This window comes from Peromyscus leucopus, chromosome 12 (genome assembly GCF_004664715.2).
Source record: "Peromyscus leucopus breed LL Stock chromosome 12, UCI_PerLeu_2.1, whole genome shotgun sequence".
Classification (NCBI taxonomy): domain Eukaryota; kingdom Metazoa; phylum Chordata; class Mammalia; order Rodentia; family Cricetidae; genus Peromyscus; species Peromyscus leucopus.
The window spans coordinates 63,980,254-64,005,417 of NC_051073.1; the positions used below are offsets into that span (position 1 = coordinate 63,980,254).

A 25,164-nucleotide genomic window follows, 5' to 3' on the forward strand; every position below is an offset into this window, starting at 1 on the left:
GAACTAGGGTCTTGTTAACATGTACAGACTGGCCCTGAACTTAGTCTACAACAGTGGCAGGCCTTGAACTTTCGAACTTTCCACCCCAGCCTTGTGAGTCAATGGGCTCACAGGACCGCGTCAGCGGGCCTGACCAAGTGGATATTTTAGCTGGGTATATGGCCATATCCTAGAAGTAATCAGGTTCTGCTAGAAGGAAGATGAGAGAAGGAATCAGGTGACCAGGGAAGTTAGCCAGTGAGGTTGCTTGGATTGAGGTTTTGGCTAAGGACACTTGGTCCAGCAAACCACTGGGCTTTTTCTTCTCTTTGACCCCATGTCTCAATGGTGGGCCCAGCAGAGAATATCAGGTTTGAGCTGCAGGTTTCTGGGGACTTGGGAAGCTAAGGGGAATGAGGGGTAGTCTGAGCACACACACCCCTCCCTGGTGAACCTTTGGGTTCTCTCATCTTCCTACGGGCTGGAGGCAGGTGGCTGGAGGCTGTCCCTTGCAGCTGACTTGTTGGAGTCCACAGATGGCGTCTTTCGGTACATTCCGCCTCCCCCCACAGGATACTGCAGAGGCCACAGTCTTTCTCCAGGTAAGACCCAGATTACTCCATAACGGCCTTTCGACTACTCATCCTCCTGACCGAAGCCCTTAGGCGCTGGTGGGGCAGGCACCCGCTAAACAGCCTCAACCAAAGTCAACTCACATTGCCTCTAACCGCCGTCTTCAGGGTGAGGAAGCCTACCCCACGGCATCAGCTAGAAACGTGTCAGAAATACACACTCTCAGTCCCTACCCCAGACCTGTGGAACGTGATCAACAGGGTGCAGCCGTTTGTTCGACAAGGCCTCTGGGTTATGCAACCGTCAGGCTCCCAGTGTAAGAGGCCCCAAGCGCAGTGACTCTCAGCCCTGAGACTGCTTCTGCCCCCACAGCAGCCACACCAAAGGCTGCTGGGAAAGAAATGAGGGAGACTACCCAACCCTCTGTCCTGCAGTTCGGGCTGTGAAAACTGACTTTTCTTGATCTTGTTTGTTTTGAGACAGAGTCTGGCTGTCTACCCTTCGATGGCCTCAAACTTTCAATTTCTCTGGCTCTGTCTTCTGAATACAGAGTGGGACCACACCTAGCTAAAGTGTTTTGTATATCTAGATTTACATGGTAAAGGGCCATCACCATGAGAGAGAGGAGCACAAGGCCCATTCTGAGTTTCAGTCCAGGCCAGAAGAGCCCACTTCAAGAACCGTGGGCCTTCTCCCCCGCCAGTGAGTTAACAGGGAGCTTGCCAAGGATCAGGTGTGGGCAGCTTATTCTGGCGACCCAGGGCAGGGGCATCGGGGACGTTCTCATCCTCCTCGGCATCCAGTCCCCAGAGAAGCGGACACCCAAGAGGCTGAGGGGGTGGAGGCAGCTGGCATGAGCCAGGGATGGGGATGGCTGAGGCATTGCGGGGGCCAGAGAACCGGTCCAGATGGAGAAGCTAACAGAGGCCTCAATGGCTGGAGCGCCAGAGTGGTCCCTGACTCTGGTTTCCAGTCAACGGGGCACTAAGTGATCTGTGCCATCTTGGGTAAGGCAGGTAGGCTTTTGAACAACAAAGAAAACAATTGAGCCATTGACGGACAGACGCACAGCCTCCTTCACAACCCAGGCCTCTGCATACGCAGGGATGCTTGGCTTTATTTAAAAAGGAGTCAGTGTCTTTCTTTAGCACTAACACAGCGGTGGCCCTTGGCAATCAGACGTCATTTGCACAACACTCTTGGAAGTCACACCTGCGAGGCACACGGCACAGACATCACACTTTGGGCAGCACGAGCGCCCACACAGAATACATTTCTCGCTGCCAAAGTCTCCTTTAAGAAAAATACCAATCCCCAGGTCAGAGCAGAAAGGATGGCCCTGTCCTGAGGGGAGGGGCTTGCTCTCCAAAGCAGCATGGTGACCGAGATTCCCCAGGAAGGTGTGACTCCCGGCTGGGACACTGCCAGGGCCCTTCTCTACGGCTGAGAGATCTGAAGGATCTGTCCGTCGCCCACAGGTGGGGGCGAACCGCTGGGAACCGGGGCCTGTCATCAGCATCCTGAGGCCCCCCACACAGACCAGTACACAAATAGCTCCAGGCCCACGCTGCTTCCAGGGCTGACAAGGGCTGCTTGCTCCTGTTTCTTCTTTTTATTATTTTACAGGAACAAAATTTGGAGTAAAAGCTGGTAGCTCTGGAAAACTTTTTTTTCTGGCTCTTAAGAGAACAATGGCAAAATGGAGCGGAGAGAGAGGATCACCTCGAGACTTCCTGTTGTCTCTCACGGTGTGCAGGAATCGGGGGCCCGTCGATGCCAGGTGCAGGGTTAGGTGGGGAAGGCAGGGCTCTTGCCAACCCCGTGGCTCAGGTGTGTTCCTCAGGCCCAGCTCGTCACAGGGGCTGATTCTGGCCTAGCCCATGCTCCTTCAGACAAGGTATAGAAACGCTCCCACACAGACAAGGTGTGTGTGTGTGTGTGTGTGTGTGTGTGTGTGTGTGTGTGTGTGTGTGGTGTGTCGATGGGGGGCAAGGGGCACAGTGAGGCAGAGAGGAGGATAATGTTGAGACTGACCCCAGAGGAGGGAACAATGGATTCTAGGAAGCATATCTCACTATGCAGTGAGGTTCAGGCAGGGCAGGCAGGAGAGATCCCACTCTCTATCAGGCTCCTCACCCACTAACATTCTTCTGGGGGCGGGGCGGCACTTCCTTCATCTGAGGTTTTCTACAGGACTTCATCCCCACCGTCCAGTCCTGGCCTTTCTCCTATCCCATTCTGGTAGAATCTGCTCTCCAGAGGGTTGGGCTCCTTGGTGTCACAGAAGGTTCAGGTGCCCAGCAACCTTGCTCCTCTGAGGAGGGCTCCTCTGAGCCTTGGTGGGCAGATGTCCTCCGGAGAGAGCGGTTGGGCAGCGAGAGCAGGGGCCGAGGGGTGGGAGTGTGCCACTGAGGTCCTCTAGGTCGGCGGTGGCCCCCTGCCTCGACACCTCTCCAGGCGACTGGCATAGAGGCTGGTGTGGGAAGCCACTCCACGGTTGCCACGGCAGCCTCTCTCTCTCTCTCTCTCTCTCTCTCTCTCTCTCTCTCTCTCTCTCTCTCTCTCTCTCTCTCTCTCTCCCTCCCCCCCTCACCAGCCCGGAGGGCTCCAGGTGGGAGGCCCAGGTTTGCTGCAGGCGCCGCCGCCGCCAGCGTGGGAGGCATGACTGGGCTGCTCGCCAGTCGCCTCAAGGTACCGAGGACTTGGCCTTAACAATCATCCTGATTCCAGAAATTTCTCTTCGGGTTAGACTCGCACATCCGAGGGCTGTGTATGCGAGACCTCACCTTGCCTCTTGCATCCCGCGCTCTCCTGCAGGGTTAGCCGGTTTCCAGGTTGCTTGGGTTGGACTCAGTAGCTTTCCCTGCGCAGGCTGCCGCCGGCCGCAGCCACGTTCAGAGAACGTGCAGCGGGAGGAGACCTGCAGCCAGGCCCAGCAGGAGCAGGGACAGCAGGGGGACTCGATGCACCACCACGGCCACTGGGGGAGGGGGGAGGGGGGATGACAGGTAGTTAAGGCTGGAAGCACCAGGCCTGTGGGAGGCCAGCTTGGTGCTCACACACAGGCAGCCAGTGCTATTTCTGTGTGCTCCGCTGGCTCCAATCTCTTTTCTGCCCCATGACAGTCCTGCCTTTCCCCGGTTTCTTTACATACGCATTCCCTTCCAAATTATGCTGCATGCATATTTATGCCTTTACCTCAGATCCACCAAGGACTATCATTTGCAGCATTCATGTTCATGATCCTGGTCTATTTGGGTGACAGGCCAAAAGCTCCTGACTCAGGTATCTGCAAGCCTCCCTGTTTGGACGTTCCTTGATAGTGTATGAGATAGGGATGTCTTCCTCCGCCTCTCCCAGGCCTGGGATACCCTTCAGCTTCCTCAGAGTTTTAATTCCACACCCCCAGTGGAGATGGGGGTGTCTCGGGGCCCATCACAAGTGTTGGCACAGAAGGCCCTGTTCCCCTACCTGCATCTGAGCACTGCTGAGACAACATCCCCTCCAGGGCCACCACGTAGTCGGGACCCAGCCATTCCAGGTACGTGGTTTTCTTCCCAACGGGCACTGCTCGTACTGTAGCGTCTTTGAAAAGCAGGTCTTGGCTGTGGTACTTGGAGGAGTCAAACATTCGGAACCCATTCTGGTTGTGGTCATCTCCAAACAGGTCCTGGAAATACCAAAAGCAACTGCTAGGCGTGGGCTTACGGAAAATCACAGGGGTCCCGGAGAGCAAGCATTTCAGGGCACCAAGTCTTTCAGCTGAAATCACCTACTTAACCACTGACGAGCCCTCTGTCCTGAAAGGAGCTTGGGGAAAGCTTTGCGTAGAGGCACCGTCCAAAGACGGCCAGAAATGTCACACCCGGCCGGCTCTTGAATGCAGAACGGAAGTGTGAGGTTTAGAGCAAGAAGGACCCAGAACTGAGGGATGGTGCAGATGCAGTGAGTCAGGGCTTGGCCAGGCCCGCTCAGCAGTTCTCCATCTTTTTGGCAACGCTTTCCCGTCAATCTTCCGGGCGTCCTTTCCAACGAGCCAAGACAATCTCACAGAGAGAGGCCTTTGTTCCGTCACCAGGACTAAGAAAATAGGGAGCTGATGATGTCACTACTAAACCCCATCAGTGTCCCCGGCGGTGACCCTGCTACTTGCCTCCCTGATGGGACTCCTTGGAGCGAATGTCTGTTGGACAACTCCAAAGCGTTAGAGAAAGAGGGGACACAATGGCGGAAGCTGTACATATAGCCAGGCATGGCGGTCTATGCTCATGATCCTAGGACTCAGAAGCTATTTATGCCTACCGTGTGGCCACTGTTAAGTAACAACCAAGGGACAAGGAGGAAGTGGCCATGGCCATCAGTTCTTTTGGAGGGAACTTGTAGATTCTCCTGAAGCTGTCTACTATCTCAGAAAAATGTACACCCACACAGTCTTCACTTCGGAGAGCATGAAGGACCAGTGGGGGGGGGGAGCCACGGCCTGGAGGAGTTGCTCTTGGAACAGAGCACATATAATTCCAAAGCTTAGAAACAGTCCAGCCTATGGTTCTGGTGGGTCAAAAGAGGGCACATTCAGCCTAATAAACGGAGCTGGGAGGAGAGCCAGTCTGGTGTGGGGACCTGAGAGCCAATGGAGAAAGTGATCCCAAGAGGAGGGTGACGCTCAGGAGGAGGGAGCATCAGCCAATGCTGCTCTGAGCCCAGGAGCAAGAAGGTCCTCGAAATCGACCCTTGGATCCAGCCACATGGGTCAGGGGCCCATGACAAGAGCAGTTTCAGGGACCTACTAAAGGTTGTCCCGAGTAGTGGGACCTCCAAGGGAGACCAGGAGAGGGACTGATTGGCCATCTGGTGGAGACAGCTTTGGAGGGGCTTTGCTCTCAAAGGGAGTCGGGGAGCACTTCCCAGGCACGTGGGAGGCTCTAGGTTTGAACTACCAGCGCCACCCAATAGTAACAGCAGTCACAAGAAGCAGGGTTGTAACTGTCAGAGATACATGAGGCCAGGAGGGGTCGTTTACTACTTGTAGATGGTGAAACAGCATGTTTGTCTGTTGGTGAAGACGGCCCAGTCTGTTGGTGAAACTCGTACAGTTGTTACCTTGCCGCCTCAGTTTCTTGTGAAGGTCGGCGGAAGCCACCTAGGGGCTTGGCTCACCTCTGCCGCCCACCCCCTTGAGGTCATTCTAGCTTGGCTCACCTGGGCCTTGTCCAGGAGTCCATACACACTGAAGATGTTTGTGTCTGGATGAACCATGACAGCTTGGGATGGCATCTGTGCCAGGTTGCAGGCTTGGAACTGGCTGACTTCAGCCCGGGCTCCATTGGGGCACAGGAGCTCATAGTCTTGTGACCTGAGGTGAGCAGCCCAGGGCTCAGGGTTGTGGCCTGGGAGATGGCATGGGGTGGGGAGAAGTGGGAGAGAGATCCATGAGACCCTTCGTCAGAGGAGGGGGCGATATCTAGAATGCTTCCCAGACGCTGTGCTCTGCTCTGTCACAGGAGTGACAGAACCTGCTGGGCGAATGTGAGGAGGAGGCGGGCTCAATGTGACGGGCGTGGGTCACAGCCACTGCCTATAACACGGCAGCGTTGGCATTATCACCTCCACTTTACAGATGACAAAACCAGGGCTCCTAATTTTTTTTTGGGGGGGGGTGGGGGACAACAGGGTCTTGCCATATAGCCTAAGCTGGCCTCAAACTATGATCCTCCTGCCTCAGCCTGCAGAGTGCTAGGATTACGGGAGTGTGCTATAGCGCCAAGTCTCCTTATCTTCCTGACGTTCCCTCCCAAGCAAGAAGTCCTATCTGTGGGTTATGCCCTTGAGCCTGGGCACGGGTGACCTCGAAAGCTAAGTTCTCAGAATGCAGAGGGTCTGATGCCACCGATGGGTGTAAAACACAGTTCCAAGGGACACGGCTTGTGAAGAACCTCACTCTGCAGATCCTGGGGCGAGGCAGGAGTCTGCGTTTCCAACCAGCACTTGTGATGCTGAAGCAAGTGCCCGGACTCAGAGCTTCCCAGAAGTCAACACCCTGGGGCCTCACATCGGTTTTTTGTCTTAGGCGTTCACTTCGCATCCGCCTTCCTCTCTCTCCTGAAGGAACACCGAGCGAGCGGGTTCCACATGGAGCTAAAGATAAAACAGCACCCTGGGGGGGGGGGGCAGGTGTGTCGGGGCAGCCAAATCTCCCACAGTCCTCTCCAACACGCTGGCTGCCAGGTTTGGGGGACCAGGCAGGGCTGTCAGGCTCATGCAGGGAGGCCAGCTCCCTTCCCTGGGAGGTGGGACAAGGTTGCTATAGCAACAGGGAGGGCTTTCTCCAGCTTGGCTGGGGCGGAGTCCTGTGACCCCAGTGGCCTCCCGGGACTGCGAGTGGAATCTGAATTTTGAAATACTGATGTGTTTCCTACGTTTCTGAGTTGCCTTCTGGGCCACAGCTGTGCCCCCCTGAGCTGTGACTCTGAGAAGAAGACAGTGGATGGGTGAAGATGGCTGAGCCTGGTTTTGGGGGATGTCAAGGCCTGGGGCACAGCAGGTAGGTGAAAAGCACATGAAGCATTAAGTGCTGTGGACTCAGCCGCCAGCCTTTAACACAGATGTGGCTTCTCCACCTGGGTGGGGGGTGTGTGTGATGGAAGGTGAGAGGCACTGGACTCAGGATCTTGGATGTAGCTTTTGGGGTCCTGGGGGGGCTCTTCTGCCCCAGTGGAGACTGGGAGAGTGACTCCGGGAAACGCAATGGTTCCTGTGATGAACCTGGCCGGGCCCTGTCTTGGTGCCACTTGAGTGGACTTCCTTGCACAGGGCACTGACCTGCTCGTGACCCCCCGCCACAGGCTTCAGCGCCCCAATAAATACCCGCAGAGGGGCTGAGATGCAGTCACCACATCGCAGCGGGATATGAACTTGAATTCTGGACCAAAAGAAGGCATCCCCAGCAGAACCTTCCAGACTCAGTCTCTCCCGGATGCCGCTGGGTCTCCAAACCCAGCAAAGCCCCGTGCCTGGGTTGTTTTGGACCAAGAACAGCCTCCCTCCCCCCCCCCCCGCCTTTGCTCCGGCCCAAGCCCTCTCATGTACCATTTGTATTCTCCAAGACAGTCGTGTGCTTGACAAAGGCGACGTCCCCTGCCTTCTCCGCAAGGCACCTGTCACAGGAGAGCAGGGCGGGCGTCGGAAGGAACGTCCCGCTGGGGAGCCAGGTCAGAGGACACCCCCCCTGCACCCCCCCCCCCGACAGCTGCCACCACGTACCTGAAGGCGCCATTGTAGCCGTAATACCTCTCCTGGCTGCTGCCCACACACTTGTTGCGTCCGTTCTCATCGCCCACGCAGAGCGCGCACAGCGCCGGAGGGTAGTTCCTCGGGTTGTTTACGGGCACGCAGCTGCCATTGAAGAACTCACTCACCGCTGGGGCAGAAGGGGAAGGATGTGATGAGGGGCGGGCAGCAGAAAGAGAGCCAGGGAGGAGAAGGGCAGGCTGCAGCCCCTCCCCACCCCACCCCCCAGCCTGCTGGCCTGGGCCTGGACTTCCTCAGGGATGGGGGGATCACTATCTGAAGATCTAGTCGCCCTTCTAGAGCAACTGCGAGTACTGCCAGGAGAGGGGACGGTCAAGCCCAGTGTCCTCCCTGTGCTTTGAAGTAAGAAAACTGTTTCTGAGTTCCCGGCCAGGAGAGAGGAGTGTGGCCAGTCAGCTTAAGGACCTCACTGGCTTTGGACTGTGAGACTATGGGGAGAGATTTGCATGAGACGCATGGCGGGCAACTGGCAAACATTTCTTATTCTGTTCTCATCTTAGCACTTAGGACATTGAAGCACTTTCTAACAAGGTCCTCAAATGCGAGGGGGCTGCTAGGTGTGGGGGCCACCCAGGCCCATTCTCGTTCCCATATACTTGTGTTGGCCAGTGTAAATTCTACTCGGGTTGAGTGTCTGGAATACTTAGCCATCCCACGAAGCTCTGTGTGTGTGTGTGTGTGTGTGTGTGTGTGTGTGTGTGTGTGTGTGTGTGTTGGGGTGCATCTCTCAGGACCATGTCAAGAACAAGACCTATTAGGGTGGATTCACAGGCTCCCAACCCTCACTCAGAGCTGACCACCTCCCCATCGGATCCCGAAGAGCTTCGGGATCTGTGTCCCTTAGAGGGAGGTACCTGTGAGGACATCACAGTCCTTGGGCCGGATGAAGCCCCGCTGGATGAGGGCGCCTATGGGCACATCCCAGCCCGCGGGGCTGCCCAAGCCTGGGTGGCAGGAGCGCTTGCTGCGGAGCTCATCCAGGGTGAAGGAGTAGGCGCTGTCCCGCCTCGCCACAGCCACCACAAAGTAGGAGTTGCTCCTGTCCTCCTCTGCCGGGAGATGGACATCTTGAAAGGGGTCCTTTATCAGAGCTGTGACCCGTGCCTCAACCACCCCCTCCTGTTTCTCTATCTCATCTTGTGGGTACCCCACAGGCTTGGGGGTGCCCAGGCTGATGTCCCAGGACCCTTAGCGAGCAGCTGGTGTCTCCCCTCTTTACCCGGCCCCAGGAGCCCTTACCCATGGTCTTCCTCACACCCAGGTGGAATTATCCTCACTTTTGGGGAGAAAAGCAGGCGCGGCTGAAGCCTTTAGACACATTTCCTAAGCCCAGAGATTTCTCACAGCCAAGGGGAAGGGACCAAATGTCCCAAGGTCAGTCCTTAAGAGGACCAAGGACAAACTCAAGCCCCAAGCCACCAAGAAGGGGTGACTGAGTAAATAGGCAGAGGGCTCCACGGAATGTCAGGGAGAGGCCAAGGACACCCTTGCAAACTGTGGTCTATACGTATGGCCTGGGTCGGCCGGTAAGAAGGGCTGTTATAGTTGTTAACGGGAATTTAAAAATCAGAAGAATATGCAACAGAGACCGGCTGGGCTCTGCAAAGACTACGGACCCTGCCCAGAAAGTTTTCAGACACGTTAGAAGTGTGCATTGCCCAGATTGGTAACTGAGGCCTGGGGTCGGAGGGGCTCGCTTCCCGACAGAGATGAGGCCCAGAGATGAGGCACCAAGAGGAAGCTGGAGGGTCTCAAAACGATTTAGGGCAAGGTTTCAGAGTTATAAAAGAATGGACCACCAGACAGGGGCAGGTACACTCACCGGCATACTGCTCCCCAGCGGCCGGGACCAGGCCGTACATCTTTCCTGCTGTGTAGATGTCCTCTCCTGTCAGGGTCACCGCATCGATATACCCCACCTGCAGGGAAGAGAGAGAGTCGCAGTATGCTTCTGGATGGCAGGAATCCCTGGACATGGCAGGCCTTTTCCTCTCTTCCTTTGGGAGTCACCCTGGTTGGGAGAATCCCATTTTGTTCCTTCCCGTACTCGTGAGGATGCCAGGCCTGGAGCTGCTGGACAGATGGAGGACTAAGGGCAGCCAGTACCGGTGGAGGTACCCCAGTTCCTGCCAACATAGTTTTTTGAAAGCATGGCTGCGGAGACTCCCCAATCCCTGCTTGGACCCTGGGGACTGCCATCTCCCAGAGGCCTGAGGTCTCTCAGCACTCCTCAGTGGGTGGCACATTGCATGGACAAGATGTACCTGCAATGGCAGAATGGCTGGGAGATTAGAAGATGATAATTCTGGGGCCTCAGGAGGATTTTCCTTGAGTGTTAGGGGCAGATTCTGTCTGAGAAGGCAGCTCTTCTTTGCAGCTCCCCTGGACCCTTCCTCCCAGGTCACCTACGCCCTATCCCACCTGCCCATCCTGGAGCCTTTTGGTTCTAGCCTAGGTAGCTAGCATCCTAGAAAGGGGTTACATGGCAATAAAGCCACAGGAATATGATACACCCCAAGAGAAGGGCCAGGCTGGAGAAAGAGGGGTCCGGGACCCTATGAGGGTACCCCACACTATACAGCCCACAGGCGTGAGGAGGTAACCATGGAGCAGCAGACATTGGACCTCGTGGGTGTGTCCCTAAGGGCTTTCTGTTTACTCAGAGTTCCTCACACCTCTGTGATACCAAGGAACCCACATCCCCAGGGCCCACTCACTGTGGAACCCAGACTAGGGAGGTGAAGGCCACACTGGACACCAGCTCCAGAGTCTGGGAAGCTAGAACTCAGGCTCACTGGGGCCTCTTGCTGAGCTTCTGAGGGGGCCTGGGGCAGACTCTGCCCCGCTCGCCACAGGCCTGGGTGCCCCTCTGAGGCTGAGTGGAGGAGTCTGCAGCTGAGAGGCAGCTGACCCTGCCCTTCCCATCTCTTTGTGCTGTGGCATTTGGAAAGAGCTACCGAGACGAAGGCCGCCAGTCTGCCAGGCGCCAGGACAGAGACACCCTCTCCTCCCAGCCTCCCTCTGCCTTAGTCTCCAACCAAGGAGGCCAGGAGGACGCACTGGATGGGCTCCGAGCAAGGGCTGGGGTTTCCCTGTGGATCAGTGGGTGCCAATGCCCCTCAACGGATCATAGAACGTGCTCAGGGCAAAGACTAAACCCAAATGCAGTAGAAAGAAACACCAAGCCTTCTTTCTATCCTTTTATATGCGGGATGCCTAGTTTTCAGACATTCCTACTAGATCTCCAAACACAGTGAAATCTACTGAGTGTGGGCCGCCCCAGCAACTCCAGCGAAGGACAATCTCCCACTCAGACCAAAGGTCTGCTCCCGATCAACTGTGCTCTTTCCTCTTTCCTCCTCCCCTCCCCTGTGAGCTTGTCACAGCCTCCCCCCCCTCCCCACCACCGTGCATTGGGATGGGAGATGAGGACCCTGGCAGGTAGCACAGCTGCCTCCTCCCCGGCCCACCCCACCTGGATCTGTTCCATGCAGTGCTCAGCGGACTCCGCCGACACACACTGGATCTCGGGCTTGAATCTCTGCCGGCTGAAGGCCACAGCCATATCTCCGCACTTCTGGATCTCCGCTGTGGACAGCACGCACCAGCGTAGGTAGTGGGGCAGCCCTGTGGAAGGGTACACACGGGGGCGGGCTCTTCACCAGGAAGCCTTTCAAACCAGAGATGCTTGAGGCAGCCCGGCTGCTGTGTATTGAACTCAGTCTGGCTTGGCCATAGGGGTGAGGGCTGGAGGCCGGGGCCCGCTTCTAGGCTCCTGCATTACTCTAGACGAGAGATAACACCTGAGCCCATAAGGTGATGAGGGAGGAGCAGGAAGCTGTGGGGTGAGAGCTGACAGTTCTGAATCGTTCTAAAATAGGCTCCGATGGCCTGGGTCCCAGACCTTGGAAGTTCTCCTGGGGTCCCACAGGTCACACAACTACAGGTCTGCCTCCTCCCCAAAGCTGAGGTAGAAGTGACTACAGGGGCCACAGGCACACTCCAGACTGCCCGGGTAGGTGTCCTGCCTGGCAGCCTCATACAGAATCCTGCCATGTTGCTTAGGCAGGGATGCCGCTGGAAGGGCCGGGACCGGCCGGGACCCGAGGACTCACGGTTGGGGTCACACAGCAGACCCTTCATGGCGTGCAGGTATTCCTGGCCCAGCCAGGCCTCGTAGTTCTGTGTGGCAATGGGCACAAGCTCCAAGGTGGAGTCTTTGAACAGCAAGTTCTTCTGGCCATAGGCCTCGGAGCTGAACATCTGGAAGCTGCTGCCCTCATGGTTGAACAGACTCTGCGTGCCGAGGGCAGAAGCAGGGTGGTGAGGGGGATTGCGGGCTACATCCCGTCCTCCCAAGTTCAGTCACCTGAACCCCCTTCCTGCGGCCGCAGGCCGGGTGCCCACTCTGCCAGTTCTCCGCATTGCCTTCCCCGACGACACCCTGCTCCCTCCGCACCCCTCCGCTTCTGCCTCATCAAACGCCACCGTTTGAACACAGGGCTCGTGGCCCAGGTTTAGATGCTTACGAGCACTCTGGGCAGCGACTGGCATAGCAGGACCTCTGAAAAACCCTGTTTGCCAGTTAGGCACAGTGCTCTCCGTTTCACACTGACCTGGCTGCTGGCCCCATTAGATCTGTCCCAGTGGAGTCCTTCCAGACCTTAGCCCCGAGTCCCCACCTCCACCCTAAGGGGCCGGCCGGTGCTACCTGGGAGCTTTCAGGGCACAGCCTCCCTCCTCACCTGGCCTTCATTGAGCAGCTGGAATATGAGGCCCCCATTCATGTCATCCCTGACCACCACGGCGTGCGCAGGCACCCGGGCCAGGTGGCATCGTCTCCACTCAGTGACATCGGCCCGGCTGCCATCCCTGCACAGTAGCTGGAAGTCCCGTGACATCAGCGCCTTGCCCCAGGACGGCAGGGTTTTCCCTGGAAGGTGGGGACCGGGGAGTCAGCTCTTGTGCCACAGAGGGTAGAAGGGGCAGTGGGGGACAGGAGAGGGGTCTGGAGGAGGCTGGGCATTTTGGTGGTGGGAATCCAGCACTCATAATGAAAGTCCTTCAGCTATACGCACCGCCTTGGACGTATACACTTTCTCCCTCTCTCCGTTGAGATAAATGTGAGGTAGTGTGCCACAATAGAACACACACAAACCTGGGCCACTTACACATGAGAAGAGGAGTAAGGAACCAGAGCTGCTTAGGGTGAGAGAGCTAAATGTAGCAAAGAAGGCAGGGGACAGGGGACACAGTGAGTCGCCTGGCAGAATCCCCAGAGCCGTGGCCCCGAGGGAGAAGGATAATCCTCCAATCTTTGTCCAAAGCGCCAAATGTTACTATTTTGGTTTTTATTCCCCCTTAAGGTCTTTTTTCTAACTTGCCTTCTATTTATTTCTCTTTTCTAATGCCTTGAACATAATTAAGCACACAGTTAATTTTGCACACTGCTTTTTCACCTATCTCTATATTTTTCCGCATTATTTTTATAAAGTCCATGATTCCTTTTTGCAGATTTATTTATATTTTTGTTTGCATCTATTTGTGTCTGTCTGAGTGTATGTGAGTGTGTATAGTTCTCCGTGGAGGCCTAAAGAGGGCATCAGATTCCCTGGAGTTACAGTGCTTGTAAACTGATTGATGCCTGTGCTGGGACTTGAACTCAGGTCCTCTGGAAGAGGAGTAAGTGCTCAACTGCTGAGCCATCAATTTCACACATTCCTTAACAGAAACACAGTGTTTATCTGAGATTGGCAATCAATACTAAACAGGAGTATTATGAAAAGTCATCTTAAGGCCTAGACCCAAACTACCGTGGGTCCTACCTACTGATCCTCCTATGACTGCTAGACCAGTGGTCCTCAACCTTCCTAAGGCTGCGAGCCTTTAATACATTCCTCATGCTGTGGCGACCCCCAACCATAAAATTACTTCATTGCTACTTCATGACTGTCATTTTGTTACTGTTATGAATCGTAATGTAAACATCTGGTAGTTCCGATGGTCTTAGGTGACCCCTGTGAAAGGGCTATTTGACCCGCAAAGGGGTCGCAACTCACAAGAACCCCTGCTCTAAACTCAAACCAGGGGACTCTGCTAGGAAGTGGGAAGGCAAAGGTAACCTGTGGGATCATGAGAACTCTCACTCACAGCTGGCTACAAACCAACCCCTCAAGCCGCAGGCGCACCCAGCAAGGCCATTTCACTCAGCACAGACACGGAGAGCCTTCAGTACACAGAACGCGTCTCTGCACATCCGGCCTCTCTCCACTCTAAGCTGCTGAAAATCTGCCAGTATCTGTGGTCTATGAGCCAAGCAGGCCTTTCAGGCCTCAATCCGCCGTTCTTACTTCTCAGCTTCCAGGGGCATCTCTCTATGTAGCCCTGGCTGTCTTGGAACTCACTCTGTAGACCAGGCTGGCCTCGAACTCACAGAGATCCACTCTGCTTCTCTTTTCCTAGTGCTGGGATTAAAGATGTGTGCCACTATACCTGGTGCATGAGGATGTTTCTTAAACAACTAATTCTTCAGAAACCATTAGATTACTACTCACACTTAGAAACACAACAGCAACCACACACACACACACACACACACACACACACACACACACAAACAAAACAACAACAACAACAACAACAAAATGATCTGGGGCTGGAGAGATGGCTCAGCAGTTGAGAGCACTGACTGCTCTTCCAGAGGACCTGGGTTCAATCCCCAGCATCCACATGGCGGCTCACACCTGTAATTCCAGCTCTAGGGAATCTAATGACCTCTTATGGCTTGCTTGGGCACCAGGTGTGCAAATGATGCACGGACATACATTCAGGACAAACACTCGTGCATACATAAAACTGAAAAAAAAAATTCAATGCTGATTCAAGCTCAACACATCCCTATTTTTTGCCCTCCTTCCAAATTCTTCTTTGCCCAACCCCTCTTGGGGCCTGTATCAAGGACAGTTCATTTAGACCTTTACAAGATTGGACCCATCAAATGGTCATGGAGTGGGAGGGGCTTCCAAGACCCAGTCCCCCTGATTCTATGAGCAGTTATTACTGCTGAGGGAGGAGGAAACAGTTTTTTCCTCAGTGGTGTAGCCACTAGAGGCCACACTCCCGTAAGTAACCCCTCATCTCTGCTCCTGTAAGTAATCCTAGCTAAACTCATTGGTTAAAAATCTACAAGGAAAGCCGGGTGGTGGCACACGCCTTTAATCCCAGCACTCAGGAGGCAGAGCCAGGTGGATCTCTGTGAGTTCGAGGCCAGCCTGGTCTACAGATCGAGATCCAGGACATGCATCAAAACTACACAGAAAAACTCTATGGGGGGGGTGGGGGGGAGAACAAAAACAAAACAAAAACAAAAAAAACCCTAAAACAAAAACAAACAAAAAAGTAAATCTTGCTGCATATAATTTCTACTTCAATTTAGGGAGGGGAAAAAAAAAAAAACAAAACCCTTATTGATATCCGGGTAAATCCAAATTAAAGGACAGTTCCAGCCAGGTCTGTAATCCTAGCACTCATGGCAATCCTCCTGCCTCAGCCATCCAATTGCTGGGATCATAGGCATGCACCACCGTGTCTGGCTGAGCGTGCTAAAACTCAACTACTACAAAATTAAAAACAAAATGAAACCAACACATCCCGGCAAGCCATCTTCAGCGAGACTGTCCAGGAGCAGGCCAGTCTTCTCCAGGTCACAGGGAGCACCAGGAAGGGACAGGGCAGCCCACAGCGTCTTGGGCAGGGCGTGTAGACTCAAGTGGTCAGGGACAGAGCCCCACTCAGAGCAGAGCCTTGCTTGCCCCTAGGCAGTGGGAACGTCGCTGGTGAGACTCACCTGCCGCCTTCTGCAGGTGGGGAGCTAAGGTACATAGGTGTGAGACTTGTCCAGAGTCCCCGGGGAGACTCAGAGCAGCACTTAGCCGGACTGCTTGCTGCCATCTGGGGCCAACCCGGGCAGCTCCTGCCGATCCCACTCACCATCAGTGTTCTCCAGCACCGTGCTGTGCTTCACAAAGGCTACGTCACCGCTCCTTCCGCCAGGCACCTGTGTAGGAAAAGGCACCAGCCTAGGGAGGGTGTGACCCCTGCTCCGGCCACTCAAGCCCACCCATCTTCTGCCCTGGAAGTTTGACCAGGGCTCAGGGGATGATTCTAGGAGGCATCTTTTCACAACTCTGCCGTTCTGGGGCGGGAGGGGGGGGGTCTGCCCCCAGATTGTTGACTGTATGCCTTTGCCAAGTTGTGGACCCTTCCTAGCGTCGTCATCATGTGTCAGGTGGGACAGTAAGTAAGTGGGGTGGGACTCCTCTGAGCTTGAGTGTTCTCTGTCTGTCTGTCTCTCTGTCTCTCTCTTTTCAAGACAGGATTTCTCACTACAGCCCTGGCTATCCTGGAATTTACTTTGTAGACCAGGCTGGCCTTGAACTCAGATGTACTTGCCTCTGCCTCCCAAGTGCTGGGATTGAAGCCACCATGGCCAGCTATGAGTGGTCTCTTTCAGTCAGTGCAGGTCCTGAGCTGCCTTCCTTGGCCTGCTGTCTGAAGCCCAGACACCCAGTGTATTTTGAAGATGACTCTCCTCTGACACAGGGGACTAGACTAGGAGGCCTTTCATGCCATACCCAAATATCCCAAGTGGAAAGGATCTCGACTTTCATATATTCTCCCAATATGGGAGGCAGGTTGGGAACTCCTGGGCGAAGGGGTCCTCACAGTAGACTGGACTGGGGGCAGGGGTGGTACCAGAACACTGGGGTCTCTGAGGGCAGAAGGAAGAAGGGGCAGATAGCCAGGGACATGGGGAGCTGGTAAGGACTTTGTCCTTCTTCTGCGGTAAAACTTGTTCTTTCTCACCACCGGGAAGCCCCCCATCCTAGGTGGGGGCACTGGGACCGATTGCTAGAGGGTCTAGTGTGGGAGCCCGTTCTGGGGTTCCTCGTGGCTTTACCCAGCAGGTCCGAATAGAGGATGATCAGGACCACGGGCTTGAGTGCAGGTGTCTGAGATGGCCTGCACTTGGCTGTGCTGGGGGAGGAAGTCTTTTGCTCCACCCCTTGGCGTCTCTATAAAAACCCTGGACCAGAGACAGTCCTGGCCCGTTGGAATAGGTTCCAGGCCCTCTCGAGGCTATCCTTTATTTTCTATCTGTTTATCTCCGCTATAAATCCTTCTATCTAATATTTCCTGCTGCTCGCACTCAAGAAAACTCTGGGAAGCTGTGGGGGTGGTGGGTAAACGCCCCACAGTCTAGGAGTCTCATGGCATTAGACATGAGGTGCTCTCTCTCTTAGGTCACAAAAGGCTAAAGTGCCTGTCAGGACCAGCATAAGGAAAGGCCCTCCCTGACGGTCAGACATTGGAATGGGGGCCCGGGAGGGAGCAGCCTGAGATGGCTTTTTCCATTCTCTCTGGTCAGAGCTCTCCTCCCTTTTCTAAACACGCCAAACATGTTGACTTTGTGAGCAAATCCTGCCTTGGCCCCGTCCGGTTTCGTGTTTATAAACTAACCTGGACAGCTCCGCACAAAGAGCTCTTTGAAGGGGCGGCCCACACCGTCACCCCCCCCACCCCCTGCACACTGAGCTCTCTCGCTGCGCCCTGCCCCAGCCCCCTCACCGGAAGGCTCCACTGTAGTCATAATATCTCTCTAGAGGGCTCTTGTCACACACGTTGTGCCCGGAGGAGTCGCCGCGGCAGAGGCGACAGAGGGACTCAGAGGAACTGGTTTCTCCTGTTCCAGGGACGCAGCTGCCCCCAAAATAGTCACCAACAGCTGTGGGAAGGAGCAAAGAGAGGTCACTGACCCCACACCCTGGGAAGTCAGGAGTGGCACCAGCCACCTTCCAGCGCCCAGTGAGGAAACCCCAGTATTCCCAGACTGGGCCCTCGGACCCCGGCGGGGCTGTTGCCGTGGATGGGAAATAAAATGTTTTCTCTAAATGTCTTCATAGGACAACTGGATGAAAATTGGATTCTGTCTTCCCTGTAGGGTTTTCAAATCAGTGACCAGCAATCTCACCAAAAGAGGGGAAAATATTGAAGAGACCCATGTGGTCAAGTGGTCTGACCCACTCACTGGTCTGCATAGATTCTGCGGGTTTTTCTTTTCTTTGCTTCATCATTAGTAAGAGTCCCAGAAGCCTGCTTCCAAAATACTTGCCCATCCGCCTGGTGGACCACCCACCCTCAGCCACCCTGAGAGGCTGTGTGGCCCTGTGTTCCCCCAGGTTGCCAGTTACGCCGTGGCTGGGCCCACAAGTCACTTGGGGGCTTGTGGGTGAAGTCAGTAGCATGTCTGGGTCCCGAAAATGTAGTTTCTGATCCTGTAGAGCTCGGGGCATGTGTCTAGACAGAGACCACCCTCTCCAGCCTGCACAAGGTCCATCTCTTCTTGGTTTTCTTCCTACGACTGTGGTTGGGGCCTCCGTCTGGCTGTGTTACACGGGACATGGGAATGGGCAGTGTGCTCTGTAGTAGCCGAGCAGCCCAAAACTCAAATGGAGGCCACCAGGCCTGGCCAGCAGAGGGGAGGGAGGGACTGCAGTCAGGGAAGGCTCTCACAGGAGGTGGGGCTTTGCAGGTTCCAAGGGGGCGTGGCCTGAGGGTGACTTGAACAGACTCAGCTGGGAAAGGAGGGGTTGCCCCCCAAAGGCCCCAAGCTGGGCCGGAGGTCCTCACCTTTGAGCACATCGCAGCCCATGACCGAGAGATGGCCGCTCTCCACTAGGTAGCCAATCGGCACGTTCCAGCCCACAGTCCGGTTGACGCCTGTGTGGCAGGACTTGGCGCCCTTCAGGGTGTGGATGGTCACATTGGAATTCCTCCTGACCACAGCCACGGCGTAATAGGAGGTGCCAGCGTCTAGGAAGAGAGACGTAAGGAGTGAGGACCGCCCGGGAGAAGGACACAGGTGACTCCAGGAAAGGCTGGGCGAGGTGGTATTCAGTGCGCATGCGTGCATGGATGACTGCGTGGACCTGTGCTTGGTTTCCTATCATTGAGAGAGCTGGAGGGCTTGCTCTCTTATACCACAAGATCTCCCCTACCCCGCCACGCCCCTCCTCTGCCTCAGGAACCAGGCAGTAATTCATTCAACTGTCCCCATGTCCCTTCTCAAGCCATCTGGCCATTGCCGGGTCTCCATTTGCTCGAGTCAGGGGAGCCTTTGATTTCTAAAAGCTGAAACCCTTAGGGGAACCTGGAGGTCTGAAGGAGGGCACCGCGGTTATGGAGAGAAGAGAGCTCAGGGAGCAGGCTAGGGTGCTCCCTGAAGGAGGAAAAACCACGGCATGGTGCTGAGCTGTGGGGGTGGGAGTGGGGGTGGAGATGGGGTGGAGACACACACGGAGCTAGTGACGCAGCCCCAAGTCACTCAAGACCCTGAATGGCTCTGGGCACGTGAGCTCTGCAGCCCCACAGGACTCCCCTGGGCCCACGGTAGAGAGGGGTCATTCAGAAAAGGCACATAACTCATCGACAGGGACTGAAGACCGGGTCAGTCACATACAACACACAGACACAGACACAGACACAGACACAGAGACACACACACACAGACACACACACAGACACACAGACACAGACACAGACACACACACACAGACACACACAGACACACACACAGACACACACACACAACAAAAAAAAAAAAAAAAAAAAAAAAAAAAAAAAAAAAAAACACACACAAATAGAACAAGACACAGACACACAGACACACACACACAGACACACACAGACACACAGACACACACACACACACACAGATACAGAGATACAGAGACACAGACACACACACACACACACACAGACTCAGAGACACAGACACAGAGATACAGAGATACAGAGACACAGAGACACAGACACACACACACACACAGACACAGACACAGACACACAGACACACACACACAGACACACACAGACACACAGACACAGACACACACACACACACACAGATACACAGATACAGAGACACACACACACACACACACACAAACAAACACACACACACACACACACAGAACACAGAGATACAGAGACACAGACACACACACACACACACCGGTCTCTGTCTCCCACATACACACACAGCATGTGGTCATGGATGTTCATGATTAGAGCATGCTTGGGTTTGAGAAAATTAAGCGGCTGTTTCCAGCCATCAGGTACTGCCTCTCTCGTGAGTTACTGGAGCGGTCAAGACCTCTGCCACCAGGCCCTCACTGGAGCCCGCCCCCTGGCTGGAGCCCGCCCCTGCTGGAGCCCCGCCCCTCACTGGAGCCCACCCATCACTGGAGCCCCGCCCCATCACTGGAGCCCCGCCCCCTCACTGGAGCCCCGCCCCTCACTGGAGCCCCGCCCCTCACTGGAGCCCACCCCCTCACTGGAGCCCCCCCCACCCACCCCATCACTGGAGCCCGCCCCCTCACTGGAGCCCCCCTCAGGGCCCCTCACTGGAGCCCCGCCCCTCACTGGAGCCCCGCCCCATCACTGGAGCCCCGCCCCATCAGCCTTCTTTCTACCCTCCTCTGTAGGCTTCCTGGCACCTCTTTCTCTTGGCCTTTTCCTTTCACACAGTCCTTGCCCTGTGGGGACCCGGGGCTTGGGGGCGCATGTCGGCTCTCTGAATCCTGCTGTTGAAGCAGGGCCTCTTCTCACCACTCCGTTCCCGACCAGAGTGCAGTGGGTGCTCAGCGGGGTACTGAGTTAACCAGAGGAAGAGCTGTGCTAGGGGCCCCTGAGCCAGGGCTGTCGGTGGCCTTCTCTGGCAAGTGTGAAGTCTTGCATGAGGTACCCATCAGAGGCTGGCAAAGCGGAGGGGCAAGGCCTTAGGTAAGGCTCCTGGAGGAGAATCAGAGCTTGGGGACCCTTCAGAGGCCCTCTGCAAAGACCGGAGGGCCCGGGAGCTCATGGGGGGATGTGGCTGCTGCCTCGCCAGCCAGCCGCAGAGGCTGAGCGTTGGTCAAGCTATGGGAGACACACAGAGCGTGTCCAATAGAGGGAGCCTGGCGTACGGGACATGGGATGGGCTGAGGAATCTGCCCCAGCTGGGCATGGTTCTGGGTCTGCTGGACTCTGCAGCTCTCACCTTCCTGTTCCCATCCCCCACGGGCTGCCTCTGAGAGGGGCACTGAAGTGTGTACATATGGGCACCTTGGTCACCAGGCACCGTGGATTCCACCTAGTCCTGCCCCAGGCATGGCACTGCCCCTCAGTAAGGCCCAGTGGACAAAAGTTGGGGTGTGTGTGTGTGTGTGTGTGTGTGTGTGTGCTGTCGGGACACCCAGGAAGAAGAGCGGACTCGGTCAGCTTTTATGTTCCCGGCTCTCCCACCTGAAGCTTTCAAAAGAGAACTAGGACATTCTCAGAGGGGCTTTCTGCCTGGACCCCTGGAAGTGTTCTGTGGACAGAGCCGTGGACAGAGCCGGTGACCACCCTGGGGGCTTGAGGGTCATGTGGCCAGACGGCCCGCTGACTGACTTCTGTGTGGGATCTTGGCTTCTCCCAGAACCAATGCCCCTTACCTTGGTCATATACTTCACCCACCACTGGCTTCAGGCCACGCTCCTTCCCTGCTTCATAAATGGCTCCTCCATCCAAGGTGATGGCATCAGCTTTATGGTCCTGATAAGAGAGTGAGGATCAGCCAGGCCAGCTGTGAGCCAACTCATCGAGAACTCAGCGACCCACAGGCGTCCCAGAACCCCTCAAGAGGCATGGGAGATCACCAATGCCTTTTGCATCTGACCCAGGAGCCTTATCTTATCTCGGCCCTGCCCTAAGGGCCCAGGACTTCCCCCTTTGGCAGGCCCAGAATTCAACCTGGCTTTACCACATTTACTCTTTACAAATACTAGTTACTAATTTTGCAGGATCATAACAGACACAGTGAAAAACCAGAAGATGCAAGATGGAGCTGAGCCGAAGTATCTCTTCACTGTGCGGTCCTCAGCCTCTTGCCCTGATCCCAACCAGGCTTTTCCTCCAAGAGAATTCACGCAGGACCAAGACTGAGAGGAACTGTCATTCATTATTGCGGCCTTCTGCTCTTACAGGGCTGGCCCCACGAGTGGATTAGTTCTCAGAAGCCTGTTGGGGGTCAGGCTGCAGTGGAGACCCGGTACCTGTCCTATGGTGACTACCTTCCTCAACCGGTCCTGCCCCTGAGAATGGTTGATGCCAGTTCAATGGGTCTCCCATCACCCAGGCTTGCTTTCCTTTCTCACACAGTTACTCAGGACCCTAGAATGGAACCTTACAAGCCTCCTTCTGGAAAGCTCCATGGCAGTGAGTGATCATCATGGGCTATGAAGTCGCTGTGTTGGTTAGGTGGCCATCGTTCCCCCACCCCCCACACACACACTTGGACTTGAAACAAGCTACAGTTATCTAAGGAGAGGAAACCTCAGTTGAGAAAACACCTCCATCCGATTGCCTGTGGAGCACTTTCTTTTTCTTTCTTCCTTTTTTTTTTTTTTTTCTTTTTTTTTTTTTTTTTTTTTTTTTTTTTTTTTTTTTCTTTTTCTTTTTTTTTTTTTTTTTTTTTCAAGATAGGGTTTCACTGTGTTGTGTAGCCCTGGTTGTCCTGGATCTCACTCTGTAGACCAAGTTGGCCTTGAACTCACGGAGATCCACCTGTCTCGGCCTCCCCAGTGCTGGGATTAAAGGTGTGTGCCACCTTTATGGGCAGAGCCTTTTCTTGGTTGATGATTGCTATGGAAGGGCCCAGCACAGTGTGGGCAGTGGCATCCCTGGGCAGGCGGGTGGTCCTGGGTTTGTATAAGAAGGCAAACCGAGCAAGCCAGGAGGAGCGAGCTCATAAGCAGCTCTCCTCTGTGGCCTCTGCTCCAGCTCCTGATTCCAGGTTCCTACCAAGTTCCTGCCTTGACTTCCCTTCTTGATGGACTAGAAGAAATAAACCCTTTTCCTTCCAAGTTGCTTTTGGTCATGATGTTTATCATAGAAAAATCAGCCAGGACAGTCACTGTGGCTTGCTCTCTCCCCCGTGAGTGGCGAGCATCCCTGTCGCCACCCTGGCAGGGGCGTTGAGCAAGGAAAATTCTACCAGAGGATTTTCTCCGCTTCCTCCTTTCCTCACTGGTGCCTGTCTGGACTACAGCCCCCTCCATTCCCCCTCCCCGCCCCCACCTCCCACCTGGAAGGAAAAAGTCAGAAGCTTGCTGCTGGGAAAAAAAAACTCCAGATTGCATCGCCCAGCCTTGGCAGAGGGACACCGGCCTCTTTCCCAGTGAATGGGGCTGTTGTGTGCTCCTCCTGAGTCAGGGCCCTCTTGTCTGGGCCAGGGGTGGGGAGCGGGCGGGAGGGAGAGGCCTCACCTCGATGAGCTGGACACAGTGGTCAGCAGAGGTGCCCTGGATGCAGAGGAGGGAAGGCTGGATGCCAGCCCCCTGGAAGGCCTGGCTCATGTCTTGGCATTTCTGCTGCTCCGGATCCGAGATGGTGCACCAGCGGACCTCCGTCACACCGAGTGCTGTGGGGCGGACAGTTGACATCGTATCCAGCCCGTGGTGACCCCCACCAGCCCGTATGGCCAGTTCCCTGCCACACAGCCTGGCATTCGCATGGAGAGGCAGCGGGGCGCAGAGGCAGGCCAAAGCTGTGCTTGCAGATGGGCTAGTTCAGAACGCAGCCCACGGATCCCCGCCATCGGGGCTCAGGCTGGGGAAAGCGAGCACTGGCCCCAAGCCTAACAAATTCTTGTCCCTTTCCAAAAAGGGCACTGGCCCAGGATCCCACCTCAGCTCTGTCCCTGCCCTTCCGCTCCAGAACGGGACCTGATGACTGAGTGGGTAGCTGTGGGTGCCTGCCTTCTGCAGTGGGGGCAGAGTCAGGTCCCTGTCGGGGAACGAGCCACAAGCGAGGGAGGCTGAGGAGTGAGTAGGTGGATCCATGTTTCTGCTCCTTTAAGGGTGACTTCAGGAGACTTATTAGCAGGTGAGAAGCACCCCCCCTCCAGTGTTGGAAGTCAACCTATGCAGAGCAGGACACACAGGGCTTCCTTCTGAGTTCCTTGATCTGACCAGGTCAGAGTCCTAGGGAGCGTCCCCGCAGGGGCCCAGGGGAAGGGGTTCCAGAGTTCCTCGGGGTTGATGACTTTGCAACCAGGATCCTCTAGAGGCCTATACTTCGGGGAAACATCTGGAAATTGCCTTTGGGCTGTTTGTCTGGGGGCTGTGTCCTTTCTGCTGACAGCTTGCTCTCCATCCTCACCAAAGGTCGCCACCTGGACATTCCACTGCCTTCCTCTGCTATTGGGCTCACAGCACCCAGCCCTTGTCCCCAAGGCTCCTCTCTTCCTCCTCCTTACCCTCTTTTTCTCCTCCTCATAAGGGCTGCTACATCCCCTAAGCTCCCTCCCGCCTCCCACACCAGACAGGCCACTCCAGGACTTCTTCCCCAACATATGGCACACATGCATTTTCGAGGTCTGACTCAAGGTTGCCTCCTCCAAGAAGCCCTCAGGACGTCGTGGTGCGTCCTGGTAGGGGCAAGGGGACGGTAGGCTTAGTGTAGCACTGCTGGGTACCCTCCCCTCCCTCCGGGACACTTCTCACCAATGTGCAGGACCAGGAGCAGCAAAAGAGCCATGCCCAGGAGCCTCATGGCAGCGTTGGATTGGCTGGGGTCCAGGGGGTTCCGGCCTGGCTTCCTCCTGCTTGGTCTCACTGGGCCTCCACTATTTAAGGGTGGCCCTGGCAGAGTCCACGCCTCTGACACACCCCTCACTGGATACCTGGGCCGGTCAGCTCCGCCGTGGCTTTGGCTCTGGCACCCCCTGCTGACGCCTCCTCCGCCCCCAGCTGGTCCAAGGTTGCTGACCCGACACAACTACTCCCTGGCCCTCTGTCCTCAACAATTCGCCTTCCAAACCTTCCTCTTCGAGGCTAGAGGACCCCATTGTCACATCCTATTGGACAGGGACACATTCAGATTTGGAAGGAAAAGAAGGGGGAAGGTCAGAGTGTGAGCTGAAGGGAAGCTGGTCACCAAAAATTCACCGCCACCTCCTCCCTTCCTACGCAATGCACAAAGGGTCTGGAGGCATGGAGGATGAACCTGTGGAGTACTTGCCTGTCTGGGGAGGGACAGCTGGTTGGAGGGACCTCAGGGTCTAGGCAACTGCTTCTGCCTGGGCATAGAGAGGAGAAGAGTTTGCCTCCGGCTACCCCCGTCAGTGGCAGAGAAGGCACTAGACCCAGGCGTCCAGGAGAGCGGACTCAGCCTTGTGTTATGAAAGATGGGCCGAGGACCAAGGAGGAGGGAGGAAGAAAT

General features: G+C 55.5%; 1 protein-coding gene across 1 annotated transcript; it reads right to left on the minus strand.

Annotated features, from left to right (window-relative positions):
• Positions 1-1,624: 1,624 nt before the first annotated feature.
• Positions 1,625-24,556, minus strand: Meltf (melanotransferrin). The gene is given in 17 exon segments (XM_028894109.2): positions 1,625-3,532; positions 4,024-4,222; positions 5,752-5,939; positions 7,639-7,706; positions 7,813-7,969; positions 8,715-8,909; positions 9,683-9,779; positions 11,336-11,487; positions 11,976-12,156; positions 12,606-12,793; positions 15,850-15,900; positions 15,903-15,916; positions 17,488-17,644; positions 18,550-18,732; positions 21,396-21,495; positions 23,208-23,362; positions 24,447-24,556. Coding segments are annotated over 17 exon segments (2,220 nt in total). The 5' UTR covers positions 24,496-24,556; the 3' UTR covers positions 1,625-3,446.
• Between the last annotated feature and the right edge of the window lie 608 nt (positions 24,557-25,164).